The sequence below is a fragment of the Calidris pugnax genome, unplaced genomic scaffold (genome assembly GCF_001431845.1).
Source record: "Calidris pugnax isolate Ruff unplaced genomic scaffold, ASM143184v1 scaffold127, whole genome shotgun sequence".
In the NCBI taxonomy this organism is placed as follows: domain Eukaryota; kingdom Metazoa; phylum Chordata; class Aves; order Charadriiformes; family Scolopacidae; genus Calidris; species Calidris pugnax.
The window spans coordinates 1,197,198-1,223,443 of NW_015090883.1; the positions used below are offsets into that span (position 1 = coordinate 1,197,198).

Genomic DNA, 26,246 nt, shown 5'->3' on the forward strand with positions numbered 1-26,246 from the left:
AGTTTTTCAAAGGAAGGGGAAAGGGAAAGTTCACACCAGTGATAAATTTGGTCAGTAAAATTACTTTTATTTTTTATTCTTCTTTTTTAAATAGAAGGGCTTATACAACTGAGTATAAAGATTTTTGAAGAACATGGAAATGAAATGAAAAAAAAGTGTCTGGAAGGAATTCTTTTTATTGAGGAAGAGTTTACAGATCTAAGTTTAAGTATTCACCTACTTTTTGCTGCCTCCTGTTAACAGGCATAATGAAAATATTGCACTGAGCATATGCATGGAAAACACAGCTAATAAAGCAAGAAATATGGTAAATACATTTCATACAACTTTAAAATAATTCAATCATACAACAAATCCCGAAGCACTTCTGTCATCTGCGATCTTAAGATGATGTTCACTGTTCTGAAGTGTTTACAAATTGACACATTATTGTTTTGTAGAAAGATTCTGTGTTGGTTAATAAAACCACAGCCTTAAAATTGTTGGCTTTCAGTTACAGAGGTAACAGAGAGGTATCATCTGAATTCACATCAGAGCTTTTGAAAATAAATGGCAGCAGTACAAGCGTGTGCCTCCTCTAGTGTCCCAAATTCTTTGTGGCTTTGCCATGGCGAAGGAATAGAGCTCCAGAGCTCAACAAAGCAGCCCGTCTCCCCGAATACTTGGAGACAATCTGGCACCTTTCTCTTGTTTACCAATAAAATGCTCTGCTGAATAGAAAATGAAGCAGAAGAACCTCAACTAACCAAGAGAAGTCCCTCACAAGTCTGTCAATATCGACTACACCTAGAAGTCAGGAAAATAATTTTATTTGACCGACCCATAAAGTAGATTTCTAGAAATGCTGCTCTGCAGATGGGAGAGAAAGAAGTTTCCAGAACACAGGCTGAGCCCAGAGTAGAAATAAAGTGTTACAGATGATTTGTTCAAGGATGATGTAAGCCAGATTGAAGACAAACCACAGCAGTTCCAACCTGCTTTCCACAAGGGCTCACTCTGAACAAAGGTCTATTTACAACAATTTTCAACTGCTTGTGGAAAAACTACTCCAGATGTTTCAAACATCACTGTTGCTTCAGTTCACTATATGCACACTATGGGTCCATCTCAGAAACACCTCAAATAAAGGCTGGAGCATAAGGGACACAAAAGCAGCCCATCTCCAATATTGACATTATTATCAGTGGAAGAGAAGCTTTTGCACACTTCAACATTTTATATTGCTCAGGCACTGAGAGGATCAATCGTCGTCAGCACAGGAATTTTCAACTCTAGGTTTTTGCTAGAGCCACGGTCCATTCCTCCCACATATGAACAACTGGGCTACATTTTTTTCCTTTCACTTTGTTATAATCTGAATTTATTTACATACAAAACAATAGACAGGAGAAAGTTCTCTTATATTAACTCAGCAATGGGCGCCTTCACCTTGTGATAAGAATGTCTTAGACAAGGCAGCTGCATTTACTTGAGGAGCATACATAAAATTCAGTGTGCTGGTATCGGAGACAAGAATCTCAGATCATACAATGGCAAATACATTCCGGTGGGCCCTCGACTGTTAGGTGCAAAAAAACCCCAAAGAACCAAAAAAAACCACCCCAAACTTGTCACCACTTTAGTTCTGTTTAGAATGCTACACAATGAATAAATTACATCCTTCTGGGACAGTGTTGCTTTTACTCCTACGTCTCAAAGAAATTCCAAGCTAATTAATTAGAGCAAGAAATTACATTGAGCAGGATAACGTTTTAAATGAAAGAAATGACTTAGAAACACCAATCAAAGATAATTTGATTATGATTAGCTGTGCTGAAGTCTAAGTCATTAAAATTGATGAAGAATGTTTTTACACTGGTCTAGTCTATGTAATCCATTACCTACGCTATGCTCTGTAGTTCAAGTCTAACAAATGGTATCTGATAATTCAATATTGAAGACTAAAATACTTTCAATGCGCCACTTGCTTTCCTACACTGACATGTTTCCAATGAAAAAAAAAACAAACCAAAACAGTAGCAAGTAAATCTGCAAAATCCTTTACTGAGAAAACTTTAGTTTACATGAAACACCATTCAGATTTTTATCTGCTTGCCTTCTACACAGTCAGGTTTAAATATGGCTGCTGCTTTATTCTGAACAGTCATTATCCCACAGAAGTTACAACCATGGTTTGGTAAGAAATCATTCCCTGTGCTTTCTAGCAACTGAGGCCGGCCCAAAAAGGTATAACATTTCTTTCCCTGCTCTCAGCTGAAGTGACGAGCGAGACGAGCAGACCTATAATCGACGCGCAGCTGAACAAAGGAGTGAAGGATGTTCTTGTCCAGATTAGCAAGTTGTTCTCCTGAGCAAACTTGCTTTAAATTATCCGGGGCTACAACCAGAAGATTGCAAAGTGCATGCAAGGTATCAAAGAGCTGTAAGACCAGCGCAATCTGTGGTTAAGAGAAAAAACAGAGAAAGACAGATATTAAGAGTTAGAGTTGCTTGAACTCGAATGTCCACCCAGATTTTCAAAATGCTTCCTCCCTACAGAGGATTTGCATTCATCTTTCTCTTCTCATGCGTGCATAAATATATATAGATGCATGCATATCTGTAAGGAGATACATACACACGCAAAGTTATACATAAACACATAATAATGCAAACTCAATACTTCTTGAATAAACACACAGAGCCTGCAAGCAATAAAATGGAATCAGGAAACTGCTCTTTAGGACATTATAAAGAACCGCTAGTATAGTAACAGAATATACAACATCAGTACATGAAATGCTGGTGTTCAAACAGTAACTATTTTTATGAATTAAAACTGTTTGATGAAAAAAGAGTCCTGCTACTATTTTCGACGTGGCTGTACATCATCAGTCCATACATGCTTACCTTGAAGTCTTTGGCACACTTCCTATACTCAGCCACGTCACAAATGGCCAACATGCCTCCCATGCAACTGTAGGAATATTGCTGTAGATGTTCATAGATGAGTCGATGGAAACGAACTCCAAGCTCCATCAAAACTGTGTCCACATTCTTGCCATCCATAGAATTTCTGATCTTTTCCACCTGCTTTCTAACATAGCCACAGACTTTAACACAAGCCTAAATAATAAAAAGAAAAAAAAAGAATTAGGTAACTTAATTTCTAGAATCAGTTCTGCAGCAAAGGATGCTCACACCACACCTGTGGTGCTTTGTCATGCTCCTGACATTCTAAAGGGAAAAAGCACCCAGGAACTAGAAAGTTCCTGACAATTGATTTTCTGAAACTGATAGCTTAAAGCTATTTAGCAGCTAAAAACCTTGTTCCAAATCTGAGCCTCTTGGGAGGGGAAAGAATGTAAGTTTGTCTAGCACCTACCAATTTGTGTCTGACACTAGACACAAAACTGCTAAGGCTCCTTTTCAGCTTGAGAAAATAGTCCACAACAGAGTTTGGAAGTGCACACATAACATCTAATGTGTGTTTGGTAAGAAACATCTTGTGCCTGGTAACACTTGTGAGCATTTGAAGCTATACTGATGAGGCGGGACTTCATTTACTTACGTTAGTATATTGAATCAAAACATTGTTTTCATCTTCTGGTTTGAAATCTGTCTTCTTTTGCTCTGCAGCCAAGATGTGCTTCATCTGTCCGATCATACAATTCAGCGTCCTTTAAAGTTACAAATACAAATTAGGTTTTGAAGGGAACATTCTAATTCCCTTGATTTTTATATTTATATATACTAACATGATTCTATATAAAAGTAATATTATCTATTATAAAAGTCAATATTATAAGATGCAAGCAGTGCTGGGACATGTTAAAGGAAATACTTCACTTAACAGACATTCACACACACTGAAGTTGCAATACAATTCTCTAGAGAAGATATGCTTGATTTTATGTAAACAGTTAGAAAAAGAAGAATTAGCCAAAAAAAATCCATTCCAGTCCAGCTCTTCAGAGAAACTGGATGGCATTCCTCAATGCAGAGGGAATCAGAAAGCTGAAGGAAACCTTCCAAAGAGTGTAGCAGAATTTTATCTCCCCACATATTACTGAGAAGTAAGCATCAGAAAACACTGGGAAAAGGATAGAGGGGACAAAAAATCCCACCAAAACCCACCAACAACAAAACACTAATAAAAAGGAAAAACCTCTTCCTTTGCCAGAGCTTGGTATTTCTCAGAAACTATTTCCTAGAGTTTTACAGTGTCATTTATTTCTCCCTCATAGGATTTATCTTTTCAGAACATTATCTAAGGTCAAGGCCCTGGTTTACTTTAAGTGCAAACCAAAAGGCACACAGCAATGCAGCCAGCAGAGGCTGGATACCCCTCTCAGTGCCCACCTTTGCCAGGAACTTCCCTCTGTCTCCCCTTCTCTTCACCTCTTCACCCCCCAAAACCTCCCCAAAGGAAACACATCAAGGCCATTACAGCCTTGAAAGATTCAAGTTGGCGTGAAGAAGAGAAGAATATATGTATCCAAAGAGGGAATAAACTTCTTTTCTATACATAGAGCTCAGACTTGCATTTCAGGTGTACTTCATTTAACAATCCCCATACCAACAGATTTTTAAAGAAATTATACCTTGCATTCTCCTCAATTTCCGTTTTCAATAAACACTCCCACAAGGTTGTTCAGACAGAATATGCATTGAAAGAAAACCAGTTGTACTGATTTTGTTTGGCTAATAAATCACTTTGACAGAGGGAGACTTTCCTACGCTTGCCATTTGAGAAGCTATTGGACTTTTCCAGATTGGATGATGTTGAAACCATCAAAGTTTAAGAATTTGGTTTTATTTTTTAAAGGAACGATCTAGTTTAAGCACGACAATGAATTCTCAATAGCATCAGTGGCACCACAAAGTAGCATGTAAGCAGGTACACAAACACCTTTGACATGTAACATTCATCTCAAAACTAATCTATTTTACATGGGCCAAAGCACAGATTTTTTGAAGTCTCCATCTACAAACCTTTGAATGTACCTTTTTCCAACTGAGACTTGTTTCTTACTATCACTTTTAGGAGACTAATTGCTTTACACAAACAGTTACAAACTGTCCTAATGCTGATGACTGACATATTTGTCTAGATCTAAGCTTAAAGCCTCATCGGTTCAAGTATTCCAAACTTTCTATTTAAACCTCTAAGATCACTTCCAGCAGGAGCAGCTAAAATCTCAATTGCCACTTACACATCCTCTACGTCCACCCTTCTTTTTGCACCTGCAGAAAATGCAAGTGCAAATAATATATGAAATCTCTTCCTCATCTCTCTGCAGAAAGTACCCAGCAGGACACAAACGCAATGACTGTTTTTCCTGTACAGTGAGTGTTCTCATCCCTCTCCAATATGGTGCAATCCTTATAAAAACCTCAACAATAATTTCCAGAGTAGCCCTTGTTACCCAAAGAATGAGTATTTTCCATTACTGCAGAGAGAGGACAGGCACAGAAGGCTTAGGTGACATGTTCTAGATTGATTTACGCCACCTTGAAAAATGGGAACGCTCCGTGCTTCCCAGACCAAAGTAGGGCACTGGACAACAGCTCTATTTCTTAATACTAAGCTTGTTAGTTTGTCATTTTCCTCTGCTACGAAACAGCTATGATTTTAATTTACAATTTTTATACCCATCTTCTCATTTTTATTTGGAGAAATGGAAAAAAAAAAAAAAAAGGATTAAATAAGCCAGTCAGAACCTTAAAGCAAGTCAATGTCATTATCAAAATTATTCCAGGTCCATAAACTTCTATGACTAGGTCTAATCCATGGCACTGCACAGATTCCAGCAAATCATCTAACCTATTTTTGTCAAACTTTGCTCCTAATGGAAATCCTGCAAGTCTTTAACCTATTTCAATCATCACTCTTCCTTCCCTTAAAGTAGCAAGAAGTAGTTTGAGACAGTAAAGTAAAAATGAATTATTGCACTTTTTCAACGTAAGTAAATTCCTTCAGCATCCTTCCAGAAGCATTTGTGGGTCAGAAATATGTCATAGAAAATGTGACCCCCTTGGGAAAAAAAGTCTAAGTTTCCTATGCACAATAGTGCAGACTTATGGATTTTTAAAAAAACAAACCAACTTTGTGTTCAGAAATAAATAATCCTTGAAAGGAAAGCTAACATATATCACAAAGGAGTTTTACAAGAATTAATGATGAACAGAAAGTTTAAATTTCAACTTGCCTATCAATGCCCATATCCAGCTTCACTTCCATTTGTTCTATGATATCCTTTTTCTTCTGGAGGCATTCAGATAACTTAGGAGAAGAGCTGCAACAGTAGAAAGGGTTGGGTGCAGGACAGGGTGTTAAAATATCAAAACAAATTTGTCTGCTGGGTCTACTGTGTACAACAGGACCATGTTAAGATTTGCTCCAGTGCTGCAATGGAGCAGGGAGGTCTCTGAGAGTCTGCTATGTACAACAGGACCGTGTTGGGATTTTTCCATCCCATGAGAAAGGACTAGTTTAGATGGAGTTAGCTAGTTTTGGGGCAACAAACTCACAGCCTGATGAGCCATCTGACCCTGAGCAGGATTTGGTGAGGGCTGACACACACTGCCACATGCTTTAGGCAGCGTTGTGTCACCTGAGCAGTAGCCCCCTGGCAGGTGAGCAAGCAGACCTAGATTTTCATGCAGACTAATTCGGTGTCCACCAGTGAGCTCTACCTTGAGTGTATCCCACTCATGGCTCCCACCAACTTGCAGCCTTCACATAGTTGACATGTGGCTCCCAAGGCATGGGCAGCTGCTCCCTCTGCAGAGCCTGTGAGGTGCCCCCAGGAATCTCAGCCCTCCTGATACTGCCAGCTCAGCCCCAGGTGCAGCCACAAGCCTCCTCTAGTGCTGCAATGGAGCAGGGAGGTCTCTGAGGAGAAACTTTTCTCTTCTTCCTATCAACAGTCTTGGAGCTCCCTCTCTCACATTAATTCTCCAAGGTACCAACTTGTTTAACTTCCCTTCTCCCCCCTCTTATCTTCCCACAACACCAAACTGAACCACTCCAACCATAAACTCCTCTTAAGAGAGATGAAGAATGAAAAAAAAAAAAACAACCCGCTTTCTTCACCAAAAAATGACCATTCACAAAGGAAATGCTAATCAAACTAAGGTACCTGATCAATGGCATCAGATGATCATTGAATTGCTTGTCAAATAAATGGAAAATAGTATTGGCCTGGTGGACAACATCCAAGAAATAAAGGTTTGCGTTCTTTGAATCAGAAGAGGGAATGCCTAAAGCAAAGGAGGTTTCATTAGGATTGTAATGATAAGTGGTTCTTATAATTAGCATGATGATTTTTGAAATATGCAGAATATTTCCATGAATGCTTAAATCACAGGCTTAGGAGTTTCAAAAATTTACCATGGTACCATATATAGAGCACTTCTCATAGCTATATGGGGTAATAACCATAAGCATAGAAATATCTTGCCTGTAAAACTTCTAAAAGCAAAATGGAATGGCCAATTTAAATAATTCTTCAGTACATATGTATTATGCTTTCATGAATGTAAAATTTCAACTGTCAATATTTTAACTTAATACAAGTAGCTTTGTTATTCATTATCACTTTTTAAAAGGCACAGGTATACAAACAAGCATAGAATTCCTCAAAGCTTATAAATTCTTAGAAAACATAAGACACTGAGCCTTAATATAAAAATGTTCTCTTGCTACAGCTCAGAGAAAAATTAAAAGAGGTAGAGAGTGCTGATGTCCCAATTTCTGTCATACAAATGTTTGTAAAGACAGTAGGATGTTTCCATCTGTGCATCAATTCCCCAAATGGAAGTTACACTATAGAAGACACTCAATGCTGACTCTCAAATACACAAACCAAATTTAATTTAACCAATACACCCTGAACAAGGCCAATCAATAAGGCACAGCAAGGACCCGCAAAGATCATCTGCACAAAAAGTCCAATGAGGTGAAATGCTCAGAAAAATATTAAACTCACCAGCAAGGCCTGTTTCTAATGCATAATCGATGTGTTCAGTACATAAGAAGTCTACAAGCATAGAAAAAATTCTGAAAGCATTCTTCGGTAAGTCAGATGGATCAGAGAGCTTTAAAGAAAAAAAAAATATTTTAAAGGTCAGTTCTACATACATTTGAAAGTTTATCCAATATTGCATAGAGGATAAGCTTAGAATGTAACAAGTACTCCAAAATAATTGGAATTTTATTCTAAACTAAAAGTATCCATACAGAGAACTATTCAGGAACAGCCTTTAATATCAATACATCCTTTGGATTAACAAGTAAAATGAAGCCACAGGATGCTATAAAAAGTGGAAGTATGAACAGTTGTTAATAATAATGAGAGATATTAATTATTAGTCCTTAAAACACGATTGTCCAGATGTACTCTCAGGAATTATCTAAACTGCATACTGCTGGGTGCTAGGAAAACAAACAGAAAAGCTGACTATCTGTGCTTTGCTTTCTTTCTCTTTTCCTAAGCTTCTGCCACTGGCCAGAGTCAGAGAGAGGACACTGGGTTTGATGAATCTTCGGTTTCACCCAGCACAGCTGCTCTTTTAGCACCACCACACTACTGCAGAAAAAATAATAACACAGCCTGAACTTCAACTACATTTATCACAGTTCAGCTGGAGTCAACAGAGCATGAAAATTTTTATTAAGTGAAGTAATGCCCACATATACCCAGAGCATCTGTACCTTCATGAGCTGGAAGCAACATGGGATTTTGGACAGCAACCTGTCAGTAAATCCCTTTTCTAAAGAAAAACGTGACAAGGCTTTTGCACAAAACAAATACGACTTTGGTTTTTAAGGAATTATGTGAAGAATTTACAAAGCCAGGAGTAAGAAAGATTATGACTGCAATTTAAGTTAATTTACGTAACAACACTCCTAGAGATTTCTGCTTCCCCCCCCAAAACCCAACAAAACAAAACCCGCCAACAACAAAACACCAAAATGTTGCAATAAACGATTACATTCAGAATTATTAACTTATTTTGCCTAAAGCAGTCACAATTGGGACACACAGCGTACCTGCATGCAGCCGTCGTGTGATATAAATATTACAATTAATTAGCCAGGGACATATTTAAACTTCTGTTTTGCATAGTGAGTTGCCCTGACCACAAACAAAACCCCAGCAGCATGTATAATGGAGAAATCAGACACCTGCAATTCTAAAAATCTCCTTATATACCAAGATCCATTTTAGCAATGGTTTCTACCCCAATACATACAATTGTTTTCAGACCAAGTATGAAAAATTCTGATCCCAATAGGAAACAAAAAAGTTGTGCACAACTGGAAAAAGTTACTTTATATCATGAACTTACCAACCATTTCTAGCAACTATCATATTGAGAAAAATAACGACCTACCTGCCTGACTTGCAGTCACTGACTTTCACCACCAGGAAGGTGGTCATCCCAGCAGGTACAGGAAACACTGCTGTACCTGTATTTTGCTATACCTTTGGCCCCTCTAAGTATATAAAATATTAAAACTTCTAAATATCTAAAGCATTAAGTTTTTCTGCACTAAGCTAATTTAGAATGTTAGAGGTGTTAAAGTTTGTTAGAAAACAATGTAGTTAGCTAATAAAAATCCCCATCATTTAAGTCTGCAATTAAATTTTAAGGGTTTTTAATTACAAAGTATCAGACAAACAGCGACTGACAAAAGAACTTTAATTAGAAAGAAAACACTTTTTTTTTGTTAGACTAAAACATTTAAAGAACAGCAGAGGGTTACCACAGTAAACCATGTTAAAGATTATTCCTCTCAGTATTTTATCTCTAACACTAGAAGAAATGGCAGGTAACACAGGAAAACAACTGTTGAACTGTTCCCTGTATTTTTAAAGCAGGAAAAAAGAATACACTAAAGGCTTCTCAAGACTTTGGTCTAAAGTAGTAAGAAAAGCAATGCAGGCAATAGGTTTAACCCTCCCCACTTCTTCCAAAAATAGACAGTATTAAAATCCAGAAAAGACAACTAGATCCACATTTCAAAAGCAAACCCTTCACCTCCACCACGACCCCAGATCCAGTGAAAAATACAACAGAGAATTAATTTGTTTATTAATGTCCTTCCTTTCCTCCTTTCACACTTCAACTGAAAATTGAACCTCAAGATTTCATTTCACGCCCAAAATTTTATCATTAATGGAGATCACAGGAAGTGAACTTACCCTGTGACATCTTTCAAAAGCTTGTTTAGTTTCCTGCAAAAGGTTAACCACCACTTCTTGCGACAGAAAAGTTTCTCCGTGTGTGTCAATACTTGGCCCCAGGGGTAAGTTTGTACGTTGCCTTATTCTCTCTTTGAGGTCTTGAATACTAGAACAAAGATACACCAAAAGAAGATGTCACTGGATGGAAATTTTGATGTTCAAATTCAACAATGATTTAGGATGTTTTAGTTGTTAACTTAAAAAACAGAACCCAAGACACGGTTTAGGATACACAAGCATTAAGACAGTCTTGCAAGCTTAAAAAAAAATTGCCAGTAAACAGAAAACTACCATCTCTGATACCATGGTCAACTGTGTTCTACCATGGCAGGTTCACACCAGGGGACCAGCTATTCCCCATTGTGGAATAATGGTAATTTCAATTGAATCTTATGGCACTTGTGCTCTGTGGACAAAGCGTAGCCTCCATACATTCTGTCACACTGCACTTTCAAAACACTAATGAGAGCTTTCTGTCTCATCCACGCCCACAAATCCTCTCATCCTCATCCACTATCTCAGCAGTCCTGATCTAGTCGAGCATGCTCCAACACATTTCCATGCATAAAACAACCCATAAAGTCAGTCACGACAATCAATTTAATTTTCCCCACGAAAATTAAATTTTCGTCTTTTGTTTTTGAACTCATGTAATTCCTTTGCTGCTGCTGTTCTCTTCAAATCACTTTTCATTCCTGATACACTGAACTCAGTAGCTCTTTGAAAGCTGCAGTAGTCTTATCACCTCTGCTTCACACAAGTTCTAATTCTTCCTTTCCCACTTGTCACTACGCCTTTATTAGAGTTTCTCTACCCTGAGGATAATGAAGTCTTGTTTTACCTTTCTCTAAGTCCATTGCATCTTCTGGGCTCACTAAGAGCTTTCTCACTGACATTGCTATGCTCTTTTCCCCTTCCTAGGTCTTGGGAGGGGACCACAAGACCTAGGCAGGTGAAAAAAAATGTATGCTTTTAGATACACACATATACATGCTTTAGGTACCTTAATTTCGCTTCAGTCCTTTTGTGGATCTGGATCCTAAGTTGAAACATAGGTTTAACTGGTATTTTTCATTTCCCATGAGCGTATAAATACCATGCATCACCTTTCACATGTACCGAGAGCAATACACTTTTTAGCAGAAGTTAACATAAAGTGACAGCAAATTATAAAAAGCTGTAGGTCATTTTAGAAGCCTGTTCTTTTGCAGTTCATCACTGTATCTGACACAGCAAATACCGTTTCTCCCCTTACCGCCTCCCTTCCGTTTTAAAAGGACAAAACTTCACAGAAGAAACTTACCCTCCTGTGCCAATGGACCTCTTCTGGTGGTTTTTGGAATCATAATAGCGTTGCAGAATCATAGCACTCCTACTTTTCAAATAACCAATTTCCACCTCAATGTAATTCTCCAAGTAGGAAATGAAAATGGATTTGATAAGCTTAGACAAGAAAGTCTGCTTATCAGTACCCAAGTTAAATTCCATCAATTTGCTTGACAGATTAGTAGTTCTTTATGCAAAAGAAACAAAGAAGGGGAGAGGAGGAAAAGGTTGAATTTGTATGAATTACAGCATTACATGTTTGTAAAGTACATACCACAACAGAATCCTGATTGCGATTAAGACTTCTAGCAGCTTTACATTTAAGTAAAGAATTCTGCATAATTCACGTTTAATTACATACAGTACAGTTGCAATCAAATAAGTCCCCAGTCAGATGCGGAGGACAGGCTTTTGCACAGTTTTAAAATTACTCTCAAAGATCACTATACGAAATGCTTCCCATTAAAAATAATAATGGCAATTTTAATTTTTCTTTATGGAAGTAATCATCGTAAAGGTTAATGGCCATAAAAAACTTTCCATTTTTATGAGAAGTTTACATTTTTGGCTTCTCTTCCTGCATCTTGCTAATAAATCAATCTATTACAAGAGAATATCTACAACAACGTCATCATCGATATATAAATACCTTGTATATAGGTCATAGAGATTCTTAAGATACTGTTCTGCATCTGATTTCCTGTGTTCTTCTAGCTGGTCTTTCACATAACTCTGTAAAATTTGGGTACATCTGTTAGAAGATGAAGTAGCAACCACAGGTCATACTCACTGCTTGCTGGATTTTATGTAGTTTACAGCAAAGCGAATACCTTTCTTAAGTTAATTCATACAGTCTTTGCTTTTAAATCTAATTTACAGATCCTGCATTATCTACAGATAGATAGATGCATCGTTTAGAAGAAAATTATTTAATAATACAAAGCAGTAGTGTGCGAAGCAAAGACAAAAGACAGATTGCTTTGAAAATATGCTTGACCAGCAAACACAAAATCCCCTCTTTTTAAGAATCGAAAGCACCAGAGGCCCAGGGGCATTTCTACAGTTGACAGTAAGCAAAGGAGATGCTGACACATTTGCTTATCATCATACATACACAAAGCAGATACAAGCTTAGAGCCTTCATGTCATTGAATATTTGGACAAAAAAATATCATTTACCGTAAAATACTAAGTCAAAACTGACACACAAATTTGGAGATGAAATATAAGCTCAATCTCTGCACTATAAGGATAATAGCATCTATGTGGAAATTGCTTTTAGCAACAAATAGTCACGTTGTTGACTTTAGGCACTTAAGTGAGTGTATTCACAGGATGAAAAACTTAAGTATTTTCAACTACTCCAGACTTTCATATAAATATTGCATTAGCTGTGAGACAGTATTCACAATGTAAGTTATTTTCACTTATTCAATGCTAACCTCACACAGGAAACCCAATTCCAAGAATGAACAGATTAAAGATACTTATTAAACATGAAACTTCTTTTCCTGACATATTCTTGGTAGGGGGCACCCAGAAGAAATCTAATATGCGTATTACTTTCTGTGAATTAGCTAATGGACACACTGATTCCCTTATAATTTTACATATTGAATTTGAGTACTTTCAGTTGCACTGTCTTCAGGGTAAAAGCGGCTTTATTTGATATAGGCTTGATTGCTCTGTAACAATTCAGACAGATAATAGCTTTATTTGATATAGGCTTGATTATCTGTCTGAATTGTTACAGAGCAATCAGCTGTGATTCTACATCCTCACACAAAATTATAAATATTGCAAATTCTCATTAACTGTTGTTACTAGGTACAATATTTTTGGATGCCAAGTCTCCTCAATGAACTTCAGCACGTTAAAATTTGAATTTACCTGAAGTTTTACTTCAAAGATATTTTGAATGAGTTTGGCTAGCACAGTCTCTGGATTGCTAAAGACTTCTCCAACTTGCTTATTCACTCGCTGGCAGAGAATGGCTGCATCTTCGAAGACATCATTCCTCAGGAATGCACCCTAGGGGTTTATAGGCACATTTCAAAATATATTTACAAAACATATATGACTAAAAAATCAACACCCAAATTGATATATGTAAAATAAAACGCATTACCTCTTGACACTGTTTTATGTACACAGAAGCACATTTCAAAATATATTTACAACAACGTATACGACTAAAAAAAATCAACACACAAATTGATACATGTAAAATAAAACACATTACCTCTTGACACTGTTTTATGTACACATCGACGCAATGTGAATAGCCCTATAGAAGGAGCAAAACAACTCAATGTTAAAGCAGGTTCGCCATGCTTTTGGTTTCATAGAATGAAATCAAGTAAATAAAAACCCCATGAAAAAGCTATTGCAAAAAAGAAATAGTAAAATAGATTCATCAAGAGTGCAGATTCCTTCAAACCCATTTTTATCACAAACCTAACGTAACGTCACTTATCACCACTCTACATGGACATACACCACAGGTTTCAATACTTTCTCAAGCACGAAAGTCACTTCACACACATACAAGAAAAGATTATCTTAGAATGGCCCCAACTGACACTGCCTCCAATCCCTCATCTTTTGCCTCCTCTTCTCCTGCAGCTGATTTTGGATGGAACAGCTCAATACTTTTTAAAGTTATATGTGTTATCTGACGTGGTAGTTGTGCCCACGCAAATATGATCACTTAAGACAGGCACTTAATGTATTGTGGGGTTTTTTTATTTATGCATTTAAATTAAACTTCTCAGTTTTTACCTTAAAATGAAGCAAAACTGCTGCTACTTCTCTCATTCTGGAGATTTCGCCTCTTCGCTGTGCACTGGTAAACTCTTGAATTAGCTGGCACTCTAAATCGTGGTACTTACCTGGAGAGAAAAGGGGATAACAACAAAAATCCATCAGGCTGTGTAATACAAGCACCGACAAAAACTCTTAATACTGACAGTATTGCATACTTTTAATAATCTTTAACAATTCAAATATGGGAAGATAACTTACTTGCTATCTTTGATTTTACTTCAGAAAACCTGTTAACAACAAAAATACCGCGACTTTTAATCGTATTTAACAATTCAAATATAGGAAGATAACTTACTTGCTATCTTTGATTTTACTTCAGAAAACCTGTTAACAACAAAAATACCGCGATTAAATTCAAATCCACATCTCAAGAGAAATCACAGACATCCCAGGTCATGAGTAACAGACGTTCTACTTAAAAATGAAAACATGGAACACAAAGACGACAGAAAAGTTACACGCTTTATATCCATAAAAACCTACAAGCATCTAATTCAAATCTAGCATTAAGTCAGCACAGCAAAATTATCCCATTAAAAGTCTGTTAAGCAGTTTAGGATGTGTATGTAAAGATGATCCTACAACATGAGTGTGCGAACACAAATTCGAGAATAGGAGAGAGAAATAAGCACACAATCCATCTCAAAAGCTGCATGAATCACTAAGAGCCCAGAAAGCAGACAAGGGAAGCATCAGAAAGTTATAGCTAGATGAAGATTTTACTTTTTTTAAAAAAAGGTGTTCAGATAAAATTTTACCTGTCAAAAGGCAGTTCCTGTGCAATCAAATGCAGTTTCTGAATAATATCAGCTGCTTCTTTAATCTAAAGAGCCCAGAAAGTAGACAAGGGAAGCATCAGAAAGTTATAGCTAGATGAAGATTTTACTTTTTTTAAAAAAAGGTGTTCAGATAAAATTTTACCTGTCAAAAGGCAGTTCCTGTGCAATCAAATGCAGTTTCTGAATAATATCAGCTGCTTCTTTAATCTGGTAAGAGTAAAACATGACAGAATTATTAAGGAAGGTCTGATTTGATTGTTGGCTATTCCTTTCCTCCTCTTCCACTGGTCCAATTTTCATACATGTACTTTCTATTTCTAAAGCCAGCTGAGTTGATACACACATGGAAGAGACCAAGCCCAGAAAGCAGACAAGGGAAGCATCAGAAAGTTATAGCTAGATGAAGATTTTACTTTTTTTAAAAAAAGGTGTTCAGATAAAATTTTACCTGTCAAAAGGCAGTTCCTGTGCAATCAAATGCAGTTTCTGAATAATATCAGCTGCTTCTTTAATCTGGTAAGAGTAAAACATGACAGAATTATTAAGGAAGGTCTGATTTGATTGTTGGCTATTCCTTTCCTCCTCTTCCACTGGTCCAATTTTCATACATGTACTTTCTATTTCTAAAGCCAGCTGAGTTGATACACACATGGAAGAGACCACCTCCTTAGAGTTCCTGTATATACTTCTATGATGCTTAAAGCTTGGGGTTTTTTTTAAACATAAAATTCTATAGGACAAAACACGATGAAAAGTCTTCTATTATATTTTCACACTGGGCATGTCTGCATAGGTGCCTCAGCTGCCTGGACAAGTAGCTCCAGTTCCTGTATATACTTTTATGATGCTTAAAGCTTGGGGGTTTTTTTAACATAAAATTCTATAGGACAAAACATGATGAAAAGTCTTCTATTGTATTTTCACACTGGGCATGTCTGCGTAGGTGCCTCAGCTGCCTGGACAAGTAGCTCATGACTGCACAATGCCAACGTAGCTATACAGCTTGGAAACCAAAGATTCCTCAGGGCTGATTAGATCAGAACGTGGCTAAAACAATCTCATGAAAATTTGCACCCTTTCTACCTGGGAATAAAATATATAGTTGTAACACAGAACTGGCTCAACTGCAACATTAGACTTTCAAAAGGATTAGGATAAAAGTCTTAACTGAATCACACCCAACCAGAAGAGATCTCTGTTGAACTCAGAAGTGAAATGGCCAGCAACCCTTTCAGACATGCCAGGAAAAGCACTGGGGAATTCTTTGCAATTGGTGCCATTAGCTGTGTCCCAAAACACCATGACAATGCTCAGTGTGAAGAGGGGAGGAAGGGGATCAAAGCAGAGCGTAATTGGAGTACCCCACATTCTCCCAAGAAGATGTATTAGAAATTAAAAACTCTGAGGTCCAAAGCAAAGACCAAGATGAAAGCCAGTTACTCATGCATCCACAAAATATGAATAGTCACATGAATACAAAAGCTAACAAATAAAGTTAACTCAGCATGCAAATTTCTGTTGTCCTGAACAGCAAAACCTTTAACCATTTATTCTTCCACGATCAATCAGATGGGGAGTGCACCTAGTTAGTGCTCAGTGACTGTTTCACTACGCTGACTCAAACTACAGGAAACCCCAATTTCAAAATGTGAGGAAGGCAGCTGGTTGCCAATGAAGTTCATTCACTGCGCTGACTCAAACTACAGGAAACCCCAATTTCAAAATGTGAGGAAGGCAGCTGGTTGCCAATGAAGTTCAGCAGATTTAAACACAGAGTATTGACTGGCCCAAACTGGACACAGGTCTGGGAGGGTGCTACAGGCTTTATTACATGGTCTTGGTGACTGGGAATGATGAAAGCTCCAGTTACAACATTCAATCAAAACCTTTAGAAGTCGATACAACAGAGCACATGGAGAACATGCAGTTTATCTTGTTCTTCCTGTTTGGCATGTTCCAGGGAACTGGAGTGAGAGGAAAGGAAGTAACGAAATCCTATTCTCCCACCACTTCGAGCAGGTTAGGATTAAAACTTTTCAAGAATAGAACTAAGACACACAGGTAAGAACACAGAGCACAGGCATCACACCAGGTTGGTTGCCCAGCAAAAACAGGGGCATAATAAAAAACCTCTCATAAAGTATATCCATTCTGCTTATTAAGAGCTGCTTATGTTTTGAACTGTCAACTTACAATAGCCTCTTAAGTCCAAAGCAGCTACGCTCCTCAAATAAATCCAATGAAACAGCAGTTACTTCTATTGGCTTACAGCAACCTTAATACCTAACAATCGTGATCGATACTCATGTCATTAGAATAGCCTATGTACTAGCAGCTATTCACCAATGTTGCCAAAAAAAAGCCCAAACCAACAAAACACCCCAAAGCCACATTTTCTTTGTCTTCTCTTCACACAATAGCTGTTAACTAACTTAGATTTTATTGAATTCGGGGCCTTTTCTTATGTACAACAGAGGCCACAACAAATCAATTCGCCATGGTTTCTACTTAAAACTGGACATACTTCATTTTTAATTGAATCAGGCTTCTGTAAACTATTAAATCAAAATAAGCATAGACTCTGAAATACAGCTTAAAGGCAATAATATATCTCAAAAAAATCTAAAAAATCACCGACAAGAGAACTTTAATATAAAACATTTTGATGTTGAGTACAGAACATAAGTGGAGGAAAGGATGTTAAGAATAATAGTTAAACACATTAAACACAGGACAATGCTATTGCGTGATAAAGTCAGCTGCTAGATCATTTTGATAGTTGAATCGTTTCAACTGGAGTGATTTCTTCAGTTTAAGATTCTTCAGTGCAGGAGAGGGACTGGTTAGCTGGCAGTGCGAGGGATGTTATAAGGATTCAGAAGATGAAGACACACGACACACAACACGGGACAAGACAGCAAGGAAAAACCTTCACAGAGACAGTAAATTAGAAATCGCTCAGTAAGGCTAGGAGAAAGTAATGTGGGAAGCAACAACTTGAGTGTAAGGGAAAAAAGGGATTCCAACAGATTTTAAGAACTGACACTACTAAGAAAAATATGAATTCCCTAGGAAATAACTGCATTAGAATTCTTTTCTTGCCTCTCCTTTCACAGTATTCCCTGCCTTCAATGTCTCAAAATAAAACCCACACTTAAGAGGGATGGCATAGTACAAAAAAAAAAAAAAAAAAAATAAATCGTAACATCCTCCAAAATGCTATCTAAAACCCACATCAGCTGAAGATAAGAAGACACTGACAAAGCATTAAGGTTTTACATTTAGGAATATTTGTTATTATCTCACACTTTAGAACTATTTTTAGTTCAAAGCTGCCAGAAGATGAGATAGCACATGCCTAGGCAGGGCTCTCTTATAAACACTACTTCTACTCGCTATATAAACTAGGTGGCAAAAAGTTACAGAACAGTAATAGTATTACAAAATCCAAAACAGTAATAGTATTAACCCACCTTGACTGGAATCAGTCCCAGTAAGATAAATTGTATCCAGAAAATCTTGTTTGCACTCCCACACACTTCCTCTGCAGACTGGTGCAACACTTTCACTTTACTACACTTGTCTTCCTCCAGATTTGCTGTCTCTCTTATTATTCTTTAGGGTGTTTAAAGACTGATTTGTTTACCAATTTCCAGGTTTATCCTATTTATGTACCATTTTTTTTCAGACCCTCCAGCAGAAAGTATTACAAAACTTTAAGTTATAAGTAAAAGTTGTTTTTTATATAAGACTCTTCAGCAGACAACACACAATTCTCTTGAACTTATGCTTTGCTATTTACCATTAAATATTTTTAAACTGCTACTTAGGGGGAAAAAAAAAAAACCAACTTACACAGATCTAGAAAGGCATCCATAGAAGAAAGAACTTTTGTTATGTTGAAACTTTTCTGTTTTCCTTGGAAGTCAGAGAAGTTTTTATGTGCTCCCTCTTTCACTAGGGCAAACTGTCAACTGGCAATTACCATATATCCACAGACCATGAATCAGAAGTCACTATGCAACTGACTTCTTGGAAATACAACTATATGAAATGATTAGTTTTTCATTTCCATGAGAGACACCTTCAGCTCAGTAGAGAGGGGATGACTATTAACCTATTCTTGGGTCCTTTCCGAGCTGCATTTCAAGCACCTATTTTTTGCTGATTGTGCAAACCAAGTTTTTGCTGTTTCCACATAGTGTAATTTTTTTCCTGACTACAATCATACCACTGCACAGAATTTAAGAAGAGCTGGAAGATTCTTCAGGACATACTTCAAAAAAAAAAAAAAAAAAAACCAACAAAAAAACCCCAACAAACAACAAACCAACAACTTTACTTATCTTTCAGACTGCACAAAGAAATCTAATATGTGCCCCTTTGCTTAGAGCTGGACACCTTTCCTTCAGTTTATTTCTATTAGCCACACCATTCAAATTACATTTGCTTCATGAATATACTCTTGAAGTGTAAGAAAAACAAAATGCTTTAACATTTCTTTGAAGTTTTCCTGCCCGGTTCCTCTAAATTCAGAGGGTGGAGACATAACCACAGGACTATACAAAGCCCAAAGGCATGCTGTGACAAAAAGGTATCCGAGGCCAGTGGACTGACCCAACAGAGTAAAGTTTCACAAAGAAGTTGTATTCAGAAACGTTCTGCATTACAGGGTGGATCGGAGGCAAGGGGTTCAAAGGAAAAAGGCAGATATTGTATGCACTCTAAAGTTGCCCTCCCGGCATTTCTCAAATCTCTGATAATTTCATAAAATGAAAAATGCCAACATTGCCACATTAAGCATCACTGAATACAAATGCTTTATCAGCAATCTGCAGCCTAGTGTTGTTAATTTACATTTCAGAACAATGAAACTTTAACAAGTCAGTCACTCACTGGTTTGAAGTCTGACCATGGTAAGTCATGGTAGCAGCTTGTAATTAGGGCAGTAGTGCTTATTGCTTTGAACTGCTTTCATCCCGCTGACAGCTCTTACCTTTTCAGAGTTTGTAAAAACATCAGACTTCAGCTCTCCATCCAGAAACTCATTAAAGTATTTCATCAGCTTCTGAGCCTCCACAGCCCGTTGCCGTGGCGTGTTTACCCCCTCCAGTTGGTCGCCAAGGTGACAGACCTTAGTTGCTACATAGCTGATGTGCTCATCTAGTTCTTGGAAATGTTGGAAGGCAACCTGGGATAACACAGACACGGACACAAAACTCATTATTTCCATTTACTGTACTTTGGGAAACACTAAATTTACTTCAGTAAGCAGGGTAGTGAACGTAGGCATCACTTTTCCAGGTGCCGTATCTCAGAACCACTAATTAACTACAAACAACTGCTTAAAGTTTAGTGTCTTCCTTTAAACTACTGCAAAGACTTGCTACTTTCAGAATAGCTAATACTCATTAATGGAACATGCAGATAAGCCCCCTTTGACAGGGGAAACTGTTTTCCATCAAACCCTCTTTATTTTTATCTCAAACAGTAGCAGGCTGTACCAAGAAATGTTAATAGACCATGTGATGCTTTTAGAACTTGCACAGCTTAGCACTGACTATATTCTTTAGATTTTACCTGGTTGCTTTTCTGCAGTTCTTGTACTTTCTTGGCAAATTCCTTTGCTTCCTTCTGGCATTGCTGTTCCAGTTTCTCCACCTTCCTCTGAATCCTTTCATCCATTACCTGTAATTCTTGGATATGATTTACAAATTCTTCCAATAATCTGATTTAAAATAAAATACAGTAAAGCAGACTTTAGTTTAAAAGATACTGTCTTCCACAGAGAGCTTAAAAAAACCTCTGGAAAAAAAAAAGAACTTGCCTATGAGGCTGATACAATCATGTCTAGCTTAAAAATGCTATTTTGTTTTAAACTATACCACCCTGGTTGCACAGAAATTCCACATCTACATAAAAGCTATGTGATCACATAAATTGTAGGCCATGGGAGAGGGAAATACCTAAATACCACTCAAGAATGTGGCTCTGCCACAGTTACAAAGATCACTATATCCTCATCTTCCCTAATAAGTCTCATCAGGGAAAAGGGAGCTTAGGCTACTACATCCCTTCAATGTAAGGTCTATAACAGGAAAATATTTTCTACTGTACTGTAGATGTTACTGTGAACTTGTAAATCAGCACCCTATGAATAGGCAATGAATACAATCATGTAGTCTCATAATGTTGTTCTGGTAACAACCATGTTGCTTCCTGACTTCACTTCTTTTCCTCCTATAACATCATTTAAAGGGGCTTTTTCTGCCCTTTCCCATCACTTTGATTTTTCTTTCGGACTCGTATTTTACTCTTCTCAAACACAGTACATCTGAATGCATTTTTAAATTTCCTCTATTCTTTTTCTTTCTATTCTCAATGTCTCTCTCTCTTATTCCTGTTTTTGCTCATTCCGTCCCATTCCAGTCATCTTTTCAGCTTATATTTTTCTAAACATCCCAGTCACTGATGCTTAGGGAATAGATTATTTCCAGATCCTCCATAGCCATAAAACTCATGCTAATAACTGAAAACATATAAAAGATTTGAGAGCTCTGCTGCCCAGGTGTAATGACAAAGCAGAAGAGGAGAAGAAACAGAAATCCCTTCCAGGGGGCTATTTCTAGACTACTCAGGAATCTGCATTTTCACATATACCCCATTCAGAAGGTACACTGTGAGTGTGAAGCCCTTCCAGCCTGCAGTGCTGCTGAAAGGCAGAAGGAGCACACTGTCCTTCTCCTGGCTCCCCATGCACAGGTTAGAGACTCTCAGCAACCAGAAGAAAAAAGCAGAAGGTATTATTCTACACTCACATGGCTCCTTCCCAGTAACAACTACAGCACTTCTCTTGGCCAACATCTAGAGGTTTCTCCGAGCAACACCTAAATGATACTAATGTGATTCTCTTTAGCTGCATGGAGGCTCACTGAATTTTCAGTTTTATCTTCTGCTGCTAAAATGACTGGCTTTTATCCTGCTGCTTGGAGCAATCGAATTGCCTTTTTGTTCACTGTATTGTCTAAAAACCAATTTCAAGTGGTATCTTGCCAATAAGTGACTTAAAGGCACAACTTATTAAAGAAAAGTGGATTGGGGCAGATGTTTATGACTTCTTTCCTCCACTTCCTGCTTGCCAAAAGCCCAAGAGTAAGCATATTGCATTAGATTCTATAAAAAACCACAAGAACAGACTTAAGTTTACAGAAGTATTTTTAAAATTAAATGTAAATGATAGTGAACTCAAAGCATACTTTCAAAAAAGAAAAGAAAAAAGAGCCTAAAGAAACACAGATAGTTTCTGTTAATTTTAACAACCTAATTCCCTTTAGTCTTGGGTTTGTTTTTTAAACAGGTATTGTGCAAACTCAGCAATTATTCCACAATAGTATTCAATATAGTGTGAGAGACAAGAATAATCAAGTAGAAGAGGTAGCTGCTGGTCAGGTTTCTCAGAACAGAAACAAAGAATCCAACATTCTACCAAACAAAAGCATCATCTTCTAAGAACAGAAGAGAGAAACCATACGCTATAAGGTCTGTTTCTTTTTTGATACTAATTTTGGCTCCCTGCCCAATACTCTAAGATCCTACAAGAAAAATATTTACTGTTGCAGGATTTTCCCACTTGTCCTGAAAAATACAGAAACACGTCACAGAAGTTAACACAAGGAAACCAGGAGAAACATAGAAGACAGGTTAAACTGAGTTGGTATTGGTACAAATCATTAACTATTCTAAAATATATACGAGGCACAGCTGTGGAGGAAGAGCTACAGGAAGCAATGTTGTGCATTTCCAGGCTTCTGCATAAATCACATATAAAGCTCTGCATAGGATATAGGCCCCAGACTGAACGTCAAGGGTTCAGCATCTTGCTAGAACTCCAGCAAGATCCTTCCTCTTCTTGCATGCCTCCAGAAAGCCAGACTGCTCCAGAAGGAATGTCTTTTGACCACACTAATGAAGTTCATTGTATTTGCTTTTGAATAACAGCAGCTTGTCTATGGAGTTAGTAATTCCTAAACTTCTTCAGAGTTATAGCTCAGGTTACTACAAACAGTCTCCATCTGGAATAAGATCAGGTGAATGAGAAGTCACTAAGGACAAGCTCTTGCACTTTGAATTTATACCATAATCTAAATTAACATTCATGTAGCTAAACTTTTTTTTGACCCTGCTAGCTCAACAGCATTCTGATAACCATCAAACAGGAAGAAGCTCAAGCTCACTTCCAAAGTTAGAATCACATGAAAAATGAAAACATGTAAGTTAATTACATTTCTAAAAAGACTATCACTACTGGTAAGTAGCACTATTTGAAAGAGTCACTCTTTTCAAAACAAAAGAAGATCCAGAGGTTTGAATTTCACAGAAAGGGTTATCAAGCATTGGAACAGGCTGCCCGGGGAAGTGGTGGAATCACCATCCCTGGAGGTGTTGAAAAGATGGGTAGATGTGGTGCTGAGGGACATGGTTTAGTGGTGGTTTCAGCAGCATTAAGTTAATTGTTGGACTGGATGATCTTAAGGGTCCTTTCCATATGAATTACAGAAGCTTAGATGTTGAACACTGCTGTATAAGATTGTGCATCTCAGTTACCAATGCACCACTCGATGGTGGCTGGTTTCTCAGGGTGAGGTTTCCCAGCAGAGCCAAGCCAGCTCACCACATACAAGAGAAGGCCCTGCACGACCTCCTCCTTCCCCACTTCCCCTATTCAAGCCTGGCTTCTTTCCACACCCCCATCCCTTCTCACCACCAGCTCACAGACACACAGCCTCTCCCCTTCGCACTTGCTCCAAGGCTTCTCCAGTCCCCCAAAATTGCTAAGCCAACTAGGAAAAAAAGTGGATTTTTTTTCTTGTCAGGTTAGTTTTCTGATATTTTAGTGAGTTAGATTAGCTTATCATGAGATCACGTGCCTAGAGCTAGCTCAACATGAGCCATCACAGCTTGTAGCTAAGAGCAAGGAAGAGGGGCACAAGCCCATCTCCACCGAGCAGCAGCAAGCTGTTCCATTTGATTCAGACTATATAAATTCACACAAACTTAGTTTAAAACAATCTATGTCAACGTTCCTGCCTTTCTTTCCATCCTACCTGTTTGTGCCTTTTGTTTGCACCAGGACTGTAAACTACTAGGTCTCACAACAAGCCAGCTCAGGGAGCTAAACTAGCAAGAAACTCATTAAATTAACTTAACTATCATAGCAGTGAAGCCTCGCATTATGCTTTAATCCTGCAACTCCAGTGCTTTGGAACATTCATGTCTGACAAGGACAAACAACATCAATTCTCCTTCATTCAAAAGGTCTAAATCAGAAAGTGACTTTCCCTACTCTTGTTACTGAATAATTGGTTCTGAATAATTGGCTCATGGTCACAAATTCTAGCAATTCTCCCAAATGAAAACCTCCTTGGACACACACCAACACTACATACAGGCTTTTTGTAATACGTGTAATAAAACAGTACAATTAGAGATACATTCACTTTGACTATTATGCATTTTTATTTTACCTTTTTGGATCAAAAGCTTCTCCACCTCTGGAACCTCCTCCAGGTGTTCTCCATGCCAGGCGTTCAATGTATTCATCTGCCACAAAAGGCTCCTAGCCACAGAATAAAAACTCCTTACAATGTGCCACAGCGGGTTGTTCCTTAAGCAGCTGCTTACACATCATTTTGAAAGCGTTTAGAAGCTTTACTACAATCAAGAGCAAGTACAGTGTTGACAATTACCCCGTCACCTCTTCTGTTTACATATTTAATATAGAGAACACCGTTCTCAATATGGTGGGTTTGAACATCTAGGCTAGATATTGTCAGACTACTACTATCAAAGAATTTGCTGTAGGGCTGTGAAGAGTTGGCTCTAAATTACCTGGCCTTATTTCCAGCTGAGTTTATGGCTTGTCATTACAAAGTGTCTGTACCACGCTGCAGCTACACTGATTTGAGGTGTTACATCATGAGGCCCAGCCATCAGCTGTGTAGCAAATCAGATAGAACTGATCTGTCTAAAAAAATTACGTGGCAAAGTTAAGTTTTCTCTGCAGTCGCTCAACTCTCTGGTGCAGTTTGCAACACAGCATCCCCAGCAGAACTGACCAAGGCCCTGCCTTGTGGCAAAAACAAGCACAAGATTGTCCCCGGACGCTATGCAACATCAAACTGCAGCTGCAGAAACAAAGCAGATAAAAAGGAAAAACACAAATCAAAAATAAAAACAGACGATGGACTTTCACAAGAAGGAAAAACCGGGCATGAGTGATGCTAAAAACACAAGGTCAGTCAAGTTTCTTCCATAATATTTACTGGACCTTCCATAACTCTTCACCCTTGTGTAGTATTGTTAAGATTATTTCTCCCCCCAACAATGTTTTCTGAAGGCAGAGACTTCATTATAAAACCAAAAGCTCCTATTTTAATTGGCCAAATATTTAAACCAGCTCAAACATTTCTTCACATAGTTAATAATAAATACTCCAAACACAGTCCAACACCTGTCCTTAAAAAAAACCAAGTATTTATCCCTTCAGCTTCATTGGTAACCTAGTAGCATCAAGTATTTACCCCTTCAGCTTCATTGGTAACCTAGTAGCATTGCTTCGGTGGTAACACCAGCACATCTAAGGTCATTGAGCAAAGTATTCTCACAACCACCAGAATTTCATGGAAAGCTCTTAAAGTACATGCAGCAGTGGTTCTAAAACCCTGAAACACAACCCAACACAGAGCTGGAAGTGGCTCTGCTTAGTAAGTGATACTTACCACAATTGCTTAGGTGGTAACACCAGCACATCTAAGGTCATTGAGCAAAGTATTCTCACAACCACCAGAATTTCATGGAAAGCTCTTAAAGTACATGCAGCAGTGGTTCTAAAACCCTGAAACACAACCCAACACAGAGCTGGAAGTGGCTCTGCTTAGTAAGTGATACTTACCACAACTCATTTCTGATAATGAAACATGCCACCCCTGCTTTTAATAAAGCTTGATTTAAAAAATTAAAAATAATAAAAAAATAAACGGACATCCACAAGTATCAAACTGGTTCTTGTATCAATAGGTCT

The 26,246-nt window shown here is 37.8% G+C and overlaps 1 protein-coding gene across 4 annotated transcripts; it reads right to left on the reverse strand.

Annotated features, from left to right (window-relative positions):
* Window positions 1-46: 46 nt before the first annotated feature.
* On the reverse strand, window positions 47-24,811 carry EXOC5 (exocyst complex component 5). Of its 4 annotated transcripts, XM_014947039.1 has the most exons (19): window positions 24,691-24,811; window positions 20,747-20,894; window positions 20,163-20,357; window positions 15,615-15,679; window positions 14,683-14,711; window positions 14,343-14,452; window positions 13,829-13,848; window positions 13,690-13,714; window positions 13,452-13,592; window positions 12,211-12,293; window positions 11,539-11,748; window positions 11,239-11,274; window positions 10,194-10,341; window positions 7,974-8,082; window positions 7,125-7,245; window positions 6,192-6,278; window positions 3,551-3,659; window positions 2,890-3,105; window positions 47-2,438 (listed from the first exon to the last, which is right to left on the reverse strand). In XM_014947039.1, the coding sequence occupies exons 2-19, from the start codon at window positions 20,849-20,851 to the stop codon at window positions 2,250-2,252; spliced, it is 1,998 nt and encodes a 665-aa protein (XP_014802525.1). In that variant the 5' UTR covers window positions 20,852-20,894; window positions 24,691-24,811; the 3' UTR covers window positions 47-2,249. The 4 variants fall into 4 exon arrangements, with proteins under 4 accessions (XP_014802525.1, XP_014802527.1, XP_014802526.1 ...); XM_014947041.1 differs by lacking the exon at window positions 11,239-11,274; XM_014947040.1 differs by lacking the exon at window positions 13,690-13,714 and having other exon boundaries at window positions 13,804-13,848.
* Window positions 24,812-26,246: the final 1,435 nt, after the last annotated feature.